This window comes from Notechis scutatus, chromosome 5 (assembly GCF_049901735.1).
Source record: "Notechis scutatus isolate UNSWTSFEM ecotype Mainland chromosome 5, rNotScu1.2, whole genome shotgun sequence".
Taxonomy (NCBI): Eukaryota; Metazoa; Chordata; class Lepidosauria; order Squamata; family Elapidae; genus Notechis; species Notechis scutatus.
Window position 1 is genome coordinate 36009417 of NC_142013.1, and position 13221 is coordinate 36022637.

At 35.4% G+C, this 13221-nt stretch overlaps 1 protein-coding gene across 1 annotated transcript; it reads left to right on the plus strand.

Annotated features, from left to right (window-relative positions):
* Nucleotides 1-1087: 1087 nt before the first annotated feature.
* On the plus strand, nt 1088-12434 carry TAGLN3 (transgelin 3). The gene is made up of 4 exons (XM_087966556.1): nt 1088-1269; nt 2267-2441; nt 8476-8578; nt 10625-12434. Exons 1-4 carry the CDS (start codon nt 1090-1092, stop codon nt 10764-10766), a joined length of 600 nt encoding a protein of 199 aa, XP_087822682.1. The 5' UTR covers nt 1088-1089; the 3' UTR covers nt 10767-12434.
* The last annotated feature ends 787 nt before the right edge of the window (nt 12435-13221 follow it).

Here is a 13221-nt window from a genome sequence, read left to right on the forward strand (position 1 = left end):
AAAATCCATATTAACTCCATTTGCTTATTAAGTACAGCTCAGCAAATAACAGCTGTGATTTGGCATGAATTTGGAAAGAGTTATAGTGCTTTAGAATTTGAAGCTTTCTGCGCTGCATTGCAGATCTACTGGTTTGGGATGGGATGCTAAAAAATCTAGTTTTTTGCTAACATATTTATTTAGAAACGGAAGTATTTTTTTTTCCATTTTCAGTGCATCTTTTAACAACTATCAGATGCCAACCTACTCAGCCTCCACATTTCCAGATTTTACATCATTGCTGTAGGTGCAGGATTGTCTTCAGTTCAATAAAATTCCACTGTTGTCTCTGATTCTGAGAGTATTTGAAACAGCTAAGTTCTTGGGCGCTATGACAACGGCTGCAGCATAAGAGCATTGCACAGAATAACAGTCTGACAGCAGCGGAAGTGTGTGCAGAGAAGCTGGTTGCAGCTGATTGAGTTGAATAGGACTCCTTCTCTAGCTATGAGGGAATAGGAGTGCCTCTTTAATAGCTCTTAGCAACGCCCTTGCTTTGACCCTACTCGACTGTGAGGGAAATCAAATCAATACAACCTCCTCTGAACCACAATGCTTCCACAGCAGCAGGACCACGACCAGCAGATCATCACAGCTGCCTTTGTCTCTTCTTAAATTTGATCAAGATTTCTTCCTTTGAATTGGATTTTTGGATACAGTTAATTGCTGAAAAATCTTCACGTGCCTCGCTGAAAGGATCTAAATTGTTCTGTATGAATGCTTTTTATACTTCTGGCTTTGGTGGCTTGCTGTTGTTCATTAAAGAGAGAACTTTGAATTTGCAATGTTAATTTGAAATTTAATTAGCAACTTCTAATGCCGATGGTAATTGTATGTGGAAATTTAAAATATGTACTGTAATAGCAAAAATTCACACACTCTTATGATCATGAGAGCTTGTTTTGGAACACATTTTTAAAAAGGTTCACTCACCTTTTTTAAAGATGTTTTGATGTTATCTTTATCTTTAGTAAGATGTTTAATAATAGTTGATCGATAATTCGTAGCTTTTAAAAGTTAATGTGTTTTTTCTCTCCTTCCTTCCTAGAGATGGCCAATAGAGGACCAAGCTATGGCTTAAGCCGAGAAGTTCAAGAAAAGATTGAACAGAAATATGATCCAGAACTGGAAAGTCGTTTAGTGGATTGGATTATTATGCAATGTGGTGAAAATATAGAGCACCCCCCTCCCGGAAAACAACATTTTCAGAAATGGCTAATGGATGGAATAGTAAGTAATAATCTGATATTACATCTATAAATGTAACATTGTTGAATAATATCATTTGCTCCTAAATTTCTACAATTTCAGAAATATATCAAGTAATCAATTAACTTTGGCATGCATTCCTGACCTCATTAGGTAGCATGTCCTATAAAATCAATAAGTAACAAAGTATTGTTTCAGAGTATATTTGATTTGTTTAACTTAAGAGCAATTATTATCTCCATCTGTAAACTGCTTTTCTCTAGACTCCAACAAAATAATTAAAACATTGAAGGTGATTGCTCTTATGAGCAGTATGAAAAACAGTGTACAGAGACAGATGGAACAATGGGTATACAATATGAGGAATATAAATTACAATCTTTGACAGTTAATTACAGATCCTTTACAACCCTGTGCTTTTCCATAATAGCATTATCTTCCTTAAAAATGGGTTAGTTGTGAATATTCGTTTATGAAATGCCACAATACTGTTATTTTTCCCAAAGAATAAGCAATTCTAAGTCTTTAAGTGTTAATTTATTCATTTACTGAAAAAGCAGCACAAAGATGCTTTCATTTATATGGAAGACTTGGCAAAATTATTAAATGTAGTGATTGTGTTTTTATCAGCTTACTACTTGATACTACTTACAATTGAGCTAAAGCTGTGTTTTGCTCTTCCATGTGACTATCAATTGTTATATAATCTGAAGTGACTAATTTGATTTTGCCTGCTTCGTTACAGCCATGTATGTTTTATCTGTGGAAGGGGAAGCTTTGCCAAGAATTTTTAATGTGTTTGGCTCAAATGCATTCATAATAAATGCTGTCAGTAGCATACACTTATGTTTGTATTATGTATTTCATTTGAGGAGCAGAAAGCCAGGGGACCCTTCTAAGTGGCATTAGAATATCTATGTTATAAACAGAGTAATATACACCTACTGTGTTGCCTTTAGTTGGTGGAATTAATTGATTTTGTCTCTTTCAATTCTGCTTTTAATGGTCAATCTCCCAGCTGCTCTGCAAGTTAATAAACAATCTTCATCCCAAGGGAAAAGAACCTATTGCAAGGATCACAGAATCAAAGATGGCTTTCAAACAAATGGAACAAATTTCTCAGTTCTTGAAAGCTGCAGAAATCTATGGAGTACGAACAACAGATATCTTCCAGACAGTAGATTTATGGGAAGGTAGAGACTTATTTATATATGAGGGTGTTTGTTTGTTTTTACTGTAAAACTGTTTAATCTGCTATTCACTATATATTTCTTTATGAGAAAATTCCCAAATGCCATTACAATTATTTCTGATTTGCATTGCCTTTAAGCACTGTTCTCTCCAGTAATGCCTTATTTTCTCTTGAAATTTATATTGATGCAAGAGTTAATGAAATATTTTGTATTTATATCCAATTGAAAGATCTGGTTTTTTTTTTACAGAAGTACATCAAAACTAAGAAAATAGAGGTTTTATTATAGCAGATATTTCAGCAAAATAACAACTTATCATTTTAAGGATAGTGAATTGTAATTAGTTTTCATTTAAATGTAAACATAAACCAGTTCTCATTTTCTATATTTAGCTTGGAACAAAGTTAGTAAGTATATCAATACTTTCTGAATTTCATTATCTAATTTTAACCAGTATGTATGGAAAACATGCACAGAAATTTAAAAATGTACGTATTAGGAGAAAGTCCAAACAGAAATTAATTATATTAGGGGAACCCATTACCAAAATTAATACATTAAGAAAGATGCACATAGAAAGAGTATATACTAGAAGAAATATATAGCTATTTGCTAGTATCTTGGAAATTTGGTGGGAAAAAATCATGATGGGACATTCATAGTACGGGATTTATCCAGTTTCAGATTGGGAAAACATACTTGACAAGTTCACTCATTGATTGTAGTACATGAAATTAATCATTCCATAAATAATAACCACTCTCTTGAATGAAAGAAAACTCAGGGAAAATAGTCTGAAACCTGATGATAATAATATTTAGACTGAGTTTATATTGGATGAAGCTTCAAATGTGTATATGTTGTCATTTCACCTCTGGAAATGGGCCTTATTCAAGTCGAGTAGTACCTTTATGATTTATGCAAATCCTACAAAAAGGTGTTTTGAAGCACAGCTGAAGTTTCAGCTGGTAGAAGACAACTCTTTTTAAATTGAAAAAGCAGATTAATCTTTTACCAAGTTCTCAAGAATGTTTTAGAAGCTGTTCCTCACTATCCCAATGAGAAGGTACAGCATATGCACAGTCACTGCTCCACATTTTGCTCAATAAAAAGGTGAAGTAATTTTATATGCCCCTCTTTTTATTATACTCTGGAATAAAGAACATTCCATGTATGTCTCTTAGCATCAGGAAACACTTGGTTTAATGGAAATAAAATACTAATATCTACTCTGATATTCTGATAACTTAGTCCAGTGCCTAAATTCAGGCCTTTTTTTTCAACAGCTTTCTTCCTAGTATTAGAAGAATCCATATAGATAATAATATTGTCCTTGTAATGATGAATTTGGTATTTCCTTATATGTATCCTTTATGAGTATCTGATGGAAGTCATGTATATGAGTCAAAATAAATTCTTGCACTCTCCATTTAAAACAATTGTCCATTCTTATTATATTCGTTTTTCCTTTCCATTTCCTAGTCTTGTGCAGCAACTGTAGGAGTTCTGCTTTCCCTTTTATATTTATTTTGTGCTTTAAATTAAATTATGAGCCTGAAGGCTTGCCTAATCCATTTACAGGGACTTTTGTATCTAAAGAACATTTTTTAGATGTGAATTGATAATGATACTCAGGAAACAATGAAAAGCTCCTGCTAAAAGCCCTGCCTGATGTGACTACTGGCTCTGGGGAGAAAAGGATAAAGCAATATTTTCTTTCTATTGCTAATCACATCTCAGATGTTTCCAAGAAAAGTTAGGCAGGATAAGAGCCAGTAATCCCCATATCAAAAACTGTCAAGTAATGAGAGAAGATTCTGGATTTTGACCAAGAAAAGTGATCTTTACAATTCAAACGGCATTCCTTTGAAGTTTGAATCAGAAACTGAATGAAGGTATTGAAGCTTTCCCAATTCTACTAATGTCCAGTTGCTTACAGCTGTATTCCCAGAAGAGGAATTCTGGGAACAGTACTGCCCTCTCAGCTGCAGGGCATCAAGTTGGAGAAGGTTTACATATACCACGACCCTGGGTTACACTGAGATTATCTACTTGGATAGCCATTTACAGACCTCACAGTTTAAATCTGTATTATGCTAAGGTTAGGAATAGGAACAGAGAAACCCAAGCTCTCGTGACATTGACTAGAATATCAGTGTTGTTGTGAAGGAAAAAAATGATTAGTACGCTTAAGCACATACCAAATAAAAATACTAAAAATCTATAACTAGGTAGTGAGCAAAAACTGTCAAAAATGTTCATCTGATATATCATGTCTTTTCAAGGGTGCAAATAATGAATAATTAAATGTGGATGACAGGGGTAGGAGCACAACAGTAGCTATCTTAATAATCCTTCATGCTAATTAAGACACCAAACTTGTCCCCAAATTGGGAAGCAGGATTTTGTATTGTGATTGTCCCACCAAAGTAATGAAAACAATTCTTGATTATCAAGTCATAGATGGCTTCTTTTGAATTAATAAAACAGTTCTATTCAAATCGGCATGCCTTTAAATTACAGAAGGTGTATGTGTGTGGGAGGGAAAATAGCATACAAAATTGAGTTATTATGTAATACCTTATAAATATTATTTCTACATTTAAAAAAAACAATAAACCTTTGGTTTGCCATGGGGCTGCCTAGTCCCTTGAGAGCCCTGTGGCCTGTAATAATCCAACATTAAACCACCACCTTAGAATTCCCTGCCTTTTGTTGTTTAATTTTTTTATTATTCTATAATTTTTAAATGTTTAACCTTAATTTAATTTTTCATTTCTAATGTTATTTTTTATACGTTGTTTTATTTATCGGTTATATTATAATGCATAATGCCCAGAGCCACTCTTTAGGGAAAGGGTGGTTTAGAAATATGAAATATAAATAAATAAATCTCATAAAAAGACATGCAACAGAGGTACTTAGAAATGGTACATCAAATTAACACATTATTTGACCAGAATATCCAATAGACCTGAGAAAACTATCATTTTCTTTATTAGTAGAACTTTAAAAGGTTTTTAAAAGGTTCTGTTCATCACTGGCTACATTTTATTTATGTTTTATTTGTTCCATAGATGTTATATGCAATACTGCTAATTACTCAACTTATTTTAAAATTATTTATTTAGGGCATTCCCATTAAATATGTAAATATGTTCATTTTTAACTTGGAAGTTATCATAATATTATAAAATATTAAGAAGGTTGTACTTTCTGGCCCAAAGCCCTTTTTAAGTGAGTTCTGATATTGAAGTCTTTGAGATTTCATTTCCAAGGTTATCATATGACAGTTGAGAAATATTTGTGATTCTTCATTTCCTTCATCTAATGCTAATTGTAAAAAGCTAGTAGTTAATTTTTAAAAAAAAAAACTTTCACTTCCAATGCAAGCTGGATTAGATACTTCTGTTTTCAAATATCCACACCTATGAACATGGCATAAGACCAAGGACCTGTAGAATGTTAACCTTCTCCTTCCAGCTTGCCCTTTGCCAAACACTTCTTTCCTTTGTTAGAATATCACATTATCATAAAACACTGACCTCAGATTTCCTTTTCCAAAACTGGAGCCTTTGTTTTGACTATGACTTAAAAGGGAGTGGCCTGAGATCTATGCTCTGGGATCAGCATCTTTTAATAGACTTAAAGTTACTTTAAAAATTAATGGGAGTAAAAAGGGGGAAAGATGGCTTCTAAATCCTCTCATTGCCTTATGGATGTTACCATTGCATTTTTACTTCACCCATGCAGTCCTCAATAGCTACAAACAGTAATTTTTAAAATGTGACTTTTAAAAGCAACTTTTAAAAGATGACATTGTCACGAAATTAACAGATGTTCCTTATTACAATGAGCCAGGGCTGTATGACTCACAATCCCCCGTTAATGTTAACTTTTCTGTAGTCAATTTAATCACTCTGTCTTTGTTAAGTAAAGATAGTAAAATTAATTCATGCCGCTGCTTAGGAACAAAATAAGGACTGCTCTGAAAACAGTGCTGGGCAATTTTCGTAATGATATTACTTGTTAGCATAGGCCATGACAACTTAATATCTGCGGATTCTTTTATGTGATTTTTCATGTTGTCTTGTCACCTAGGGTTTGATATATGGTGTGGCTTTGTGAGTGTAGAGGGAGATTTAACTCATTAGTGTTCAATATTTTGCTGCCGAAGCTTTACATATCTAAAGCTTCCTTCAGCAATTCTCAGAGTGTATGTTGTCAATGCAAAGAGTGGTGGTGATGAGAATGAAAATGAAAATAGCACTGTAGTCCATCATATTGCCTTCTATTTGCAAAGGATGAATTATATGCAAAGGAAAACGTCCTGCATCTATAGAGATGCGTCACATAATTTAAATCTCTGGAATTATAGAGACTGTCCTCTAGAGTGTCTATGGAGATTCTCAGTCAGCCGGGTCATAGTTGGCCCAAAGCAGAGGTGATATTCAGCAGGTTCTGACCAATTCTGGAGAACTGGTAGCGGAAATTTTGAGTAGTTCGGAGAACTGGCAAATACCACCTCTGACTGTGGTTTTACAGCATCCTTTCCCGCCCACCAAGCCATGCCCACAGGACCGATAGTAAAAAAATTTGAATCCCACCACTGGCCCAAAGGTGCTTTTTCAAGAGGCAACTGGAGTTTCTGGTTGACTGAGAATCTCCATAGACATTTAGCTATGTATTTTGGGATAAACACCCTTCGAATGGTGCGGGAGTATGAATAGATATCAGAAAATCCAGTTGCCTCTCCAAAAAGTACCTTTGGGATGTCCTCTAGAGCAGTGATCCCCAACCTTTCTTATGCCGCGGCCCGGTATCCCCAACCTTTTTTATGGCGCGGCCTGGTACCGGCATTAGCTGGGCGCCGCCATCTTTTTGATGAAAAAGTGCTTCCGGTGACCTCACCAGAAGCACTTTTTCATCAAAAAGATGGCGGTGTTAGCATTTCGGTGAGCTTTTCCGGTAGAAATGGCTTTCTACCCGGAAAAGCTCATCGAAGCTGGCGCTACCATCTTTTTGATGAAAAAGTGCTTCCGTGAGCTTTCACCTGGAAAAGCTCACCGAAGCACTTTTTCATCAAAAAGATGGCGGCGCCCAGCAAACCAGCGGCCCGGTAGGACTTGTTCCATGGACCGGTACCGGTCCGCGGACCGGTGGTTGGGGACCCCTGCTCTAGAGTGATACCAGTGTTTTCAATCTGGACATCTCCAGATGTGTGGACTTTCAAAACTCCCAGATAGCTACATGAGAAGCCCTGTACAGATAGGCACATGAAGCTGACAAGAAAGATAATACATTGAGGCAAAACCAACACTCTTTTGCTTCTATCCTGCAATCTCCCCCACATACATATATGTTCACATTTGTAGTGGGAAAATTGAAGAAGGTTTAAAAGAAATATCAGGAGACTGAAAGAAAAAACAAAGTGGTTGACATAAGAGGAGGCAAGTTAGAATGACCAAAAGCTTGATATATCTATAATAGAGGAAGGCCAATGAGTTATAAAAGACATAGATGAAAACAGCCTGAACTTATGTGGGCTGTATTCCCTCATAATATCATGTTTTGGAGCCTATATGCAGCTTATGCTGGTGAAACTTGCAGCAAACTATTCATTTATTTCTGGCCATCATATTTTACTTCATTTGTTGGCAGTTAGAATAGGGGGAAAAATCCTAACTCCAGCCCCCAAAAGCTACTTTGTTCTCCACAAAATTTTGCCAAACCTGATTAGAAAGATATAGTTTACTGAAAAGTATAGCCTCTAGTACAATCTCATAGAGATCAAACATATGGGCAGGTTTCCTAAATCTCCAAAACTTTTTATAGTTATACACTGACAGTCATGCAGCAGTTTGCAAGCTAAAGGTAGGAAGAGTTCTATCAAGGAAAATTCCTTTGAGACCAGAATAAAACAGGAAACATAATGTAATAATAAAAGCTCTGGGGATTTTGAGGTTAAACAGGTGTCTACGTAATGCTGCTGAAGTACAACCAAACAATTTAACAAATGAATAATTCTTTTTAGGAAAAGACATGGCTGCTGTGCAAAGGACTCTAATGGCTTTAGGCAGTGAAGCTGTTACAAGAGATGATGGATGCTACAAAGGGGATCCCTCCTGGTTTCACAGGTAAGAAAACATTTGTTGTTTCCATTTTCAAACATAGACCTGAAAAATAAATGTACTTGTTTAATGAAAAACAAATCTTAGACAGAAGAAAAATGTATTTTTTTAAAGCAAGACACCTTAATTTTGGCCCTTTTCAGCTGTCAATTAAAGAGCTAATGACCTTTTTAGAAGACATGTTCAAAAATGTTCCATTTATAATAAATGAATTATGCTAGTGCAGAATGGTCTACCCAGGAGTGCATAAATTTCTTCACTTACTGACCTAGAGCTATTGAAAATGAAAAGTATAGAATTCCACTATTTTCAGACAGGAAATATGCAAATCTTTAGTATAAATTATAAATGCATACACAGCTTTTAAAAAAGAGAAAAGAACAAAACTATCCCAAATCCTTCCCTACTCCAATATGTGATTATTATTATTATTATTATTTTTTTGGGGGGGAGAAAGGTAAAGGAGTCCCTGCAGATTTGATTGCACAGGTCATTGCTGACATTGCTGGCAGTGCTCATATCCATTTCAAGGTCATTGAGCTACCACTGTCTGAAGGCATTTCTGTGGTCATGTAGCCAGCATGACATCACGGAGTGCTGTTACCTAATCATCAAAGTGGTATCTATTTATCTATGTGCATTTACTTACTTTGAAACTGCTAGGTTGGCAGCAGCTGGGGCGAGAATGGAAGCTCACTCCATCACATGGTGCTCAAGTCTCGAACTTGGGCTGCCAGCTTTCCAGCTGACAAGCCCAGTGTCTTAACCGCTGAGCCATCGCATTGTCTTCAAGTATATGATATGGCCCTATATATTTTGTCTTTTCCCTGACAAGCACATCTCAGCCCTTTGATCTCCAAAACATTAGGTGAGCGCTCAGCTATCGAATGCTTGCCCACCCCAGTATATAATTTGTGTATCAAGAAGTCTTCTCTTGTTTGTGCAGCTAATAGATCAGGTAGTATGTCTTGCTTAAAGTATTTGAGTCATTCTTTCTAGAAATGACTCAGATATCTGTAGAAGTAATTGTCCAAGCATTAACAGAAATACAAAACGTAATTTGCAATTCATTACTAGCTGCTTAGATGGTTCTGAAACTATACTTCCTTAGAATTTTGCTCTACTTCATGATTGTTGATAAATGTATATATATTTAAGAAATGTGCTTAACAGTTCTGAAGCAATTTTCTCTGATATTTGATACATTTTGTTACATCAACCTCTGGAGAAATAGTGCTTAATCTTGCACGCTCTTGTCTTAGTAAAGCAGAACATCTACTTAAGTGTTTTTCTGGATGGTGGCCAGATAATATAAAACCAACACTATCAAGACAGTGGCTGGCTGATTTTCTATTTGATAATAATATTTCTACTCTTTCTCAAATATGGCTTATCCATATGTAGCAAAATACTAGGTTGGTTTAGTTTTTTTATACTGAGGTGTTGAGTGAGGTTACTCCAATACAGGAGTATCCATCCACTATAAATTATTTGATAATAATTTTTATTTTTTTAATTGTTTTGAATGAGGCCATGGCACCTCCGAGCTTCCAAGAGGGGGCTGTATCATTTGTTGGATGAGGGTGAACAGTTTCCCTAAAATGTCACTGTAATTAATGCTACTTTCAACATGCCATATTGGCTGAGATGCTTTCTATCTCCTTGTGTTTAATATTTTTTTGAAGGAAAAGAAATGCAAGGTAATGCATTTTTTTCAGAGTGGCTAAATATGTTCAGGAAATAGAGTAGAATTTTAGAAAGCCTTTATATATAAGTTATTCATACTTCAAGCCCCTAATGCCCCCTCAAAGAGATCCCTGGGGTCCTTAGGACTTGCTGGATTCCATTATCTTATGACAAAGACACACTTACAGCTTCAGAAGTGGGAATTCAGTGTTAGAAACCTTTTCTTGTCTTCCAAAACAGCTCATGTTCTCAAAATCAGGGCAGTACTAACCTTATACTGTAGGGCTGTGGCAGTCAATTTGATAAACATTTGAGAATTTAAAATAGAACAAACATGTCACTTTTAAAACAGAATCATTTTCACAGGAAAGCACAGAAGAACCAGCGAGGATTTTCTGAAGAGCAGCTTCGCCAAGGTCAGAATGTCATTGGTCTTCAAATGGGAAGTAACAAGGGAGCATCCCAGTCAGGAATGACAGGATACGGAATGCCAAGACAGATCATATAGTTTAAAACCACCTTTAAACTCTCACTTACTCACTTGGTAGCATGGCCTGACTGAAAAACACATAGCTAGTTAATGTTCATGCTGAGATCTGCTTCTAGGTTTTCTCTCTAAGATTATGTATGTGTGTGTATATGCATATGCATATGTATACACACACACACACATATATATACAATCTTTCGACTGAAATTGTGGATCTGTGTGCTTGTTGCGTGTTAGTTCACATAGCACGCTGACACCATATGATGTTCATTTTTGAACTATGCAAAGACTATTTTTCTGTATTTATTTGCAATTTGTTATTTTCTGTACCCTTGTCTTATTGAACTGCCTATAACTTCTCAGTCCTTTTCTTCTCTACTCTATTCTACTCTCCTCTTCTAAAAATAAAATGGGGTGAATAACTGGAAAGATTTAGGCTGGATATCTCTTTTGCAGTATCTCTATGCTCTGAAATAAATGTTTTAAAAGGAGAATGATTATGATTTACCATACTTTATAGAAACAATTGAGTTCATTATGATCCTCGTCAAGGATATATGCAGACACACACACCTAGAGAGACACAAAGTTTAGCTGATCGAACGTGATTGGGCAAAAGGTATCCCAGATCAATAAGATTGTAACCTAATGAGGCAGGAAGATCCCCAATCCATGAAAAATCATTCCAGAACAAACAGTAGCATCAGAGGAAGAATTTGGACAATCAAAACAGGACACTGGTGGGAAGTATGATGTTTATTGGTTCCAATCATCTTCTGCCTTCAACTGTTGACAGCCAGTCTTTCACAAGTAGACAAAGGCCTGATCTATTGTAAGGTGTTTTTTTTCTTAGTATCCCTTTAAACTTTGCTGACTTATGCTGAACCCCACTACAGTACTTTCTCCTGGATACACTTACCAATGTTTACTTAATCAAGTAATATATGATTTGGTTTTTGACATGGAAAAATCAAAACATTTCGTTTAAATCATAACCTTCTCAATCATTATGGGTAAGGGACACATATCCTACCGTTAGACTTCAGTCCAAGCGTCTTCAGGTACCTTTCATTTAAAGTTGGAGGAAATTTCAAATATTAAAATGAATAGGATTTTTGCATAATTTATTCTATATTATTTTGCCATTGAATTCACATGTTGTAGCTTTATTACTATCCACTAAAAGGACTAACCTTTCCCCTCCCCTTCATAAACTAAAATTAAGGATTCATCTTTAAATCAGAATTAGGCTGATTTGCTCAAGGCTTTTAGTTGGAATGGGCTTCTCAAGTTCTTCATTGGTTCTCCAACCATTTTCTATGCCCTATGGTTTTCTTCTTGTATCAGAAATGCCAAACTTAAGGTGGCTGTTATTTGGGGAATGGAGAAACAAATTGTAATGTACACTGCCCAAATGTTTAACATAGTAATTCAAAAAAGAACACACATACATATGAACAATACAAAAAATCCTCACCTTATTTGTATTTGACAAGACTCTATTCCATGTAATTCTCCTACTCTTTGTTATCCTTTGTCTACCCAAAATATTAACTACATACAATGAAGTTTGACTATCCGTGGCTTAAATACATTCAGAAAATTATAATGCACTCAGTGGGATTCTGTTTAATAAAACCTGCATCAAGGCTGATTAATATAAAGGGCTAACTTTTATAAGAGAAATTGGATCTTGACTATTGAGGGAGGATGAGTTCAGAATGCTTTACTATGATTATCTCATTTTATGCTTCGCTTTGTGATTGTTTAAGTTGATGTTACTTGTCTTATCAACTTACCTTCTGTAGCAGTTTTATATTGATGCTCAGGTACTCTCATTGTTTTCTCTGGAAACTGAAAGGATGATGAAGACAAAAATCTCCATTCCAGCAGTACCTTTTCCCAGCCAAGTTAAGGTATGGGATGTGTTTCGCTTTTTGCATCAAGAATATGACTATTATGGCAACAGGATCAGGACATTTATACCTGTTTCTAATTATTTGTGGCTGTAGGATGCTATCACCTACTTTTTCACTTACTTTTGTCTGCTTTCAGCTCAACTCATCTACAATTATATCAGGCTGGAAATATAATGACCAGAAATTCAAGATATACAGTTAGCCAGTGCACCCCTGGAATAGGTGCTCAGGAATACAATATTAGATTGGTATATCATTATCAAACCTGACTGATGTTTGATTATAGTTGCTTCTGCTGATATTAAATGAGTGACAAAAATATCATTAAAGTTCATTCTGATCCTGGTTATACTTTCTCACTCAAAGTAATGTTGGAAAGAAAGTAAAGGAGCCGAGAAATCATCCATCTGTCAATCCATCATTGTGAGATTTTGCTGAAAACTGAATCCAACGGAAGCAAATTTGGTGTAGGAGAGAAGCTGGGAAAAGAAATTATGTCCAAATGTGTACCAAATCTGGCTGGGGACTCTGGAAAAATCTTTTATCATTATCAC

Coding starts and splice junctions, on each gene's coding strand:
- TAGLN3 (XM_087966556.1), top strand. CDS start 1,090: ATGGCCAATAGAGGACCAAGCTATGGCTTAAGCCGAGAAGTTCAAGAA. Junction 1,270..2,266: donor AATGGCTAATGGATGGAATA/GTAAGTAATAAT, acceptor TCAATCTCCCAG/CTGCTCTGCAAGTTAATAAA. Junction 2,442..8,475: donor GACAGTAGATTTATGGGAAG/GTAGAGACTTAT, acceptor AATTCTTTTTAG/GAAAAGACATGGCTGCTGTG.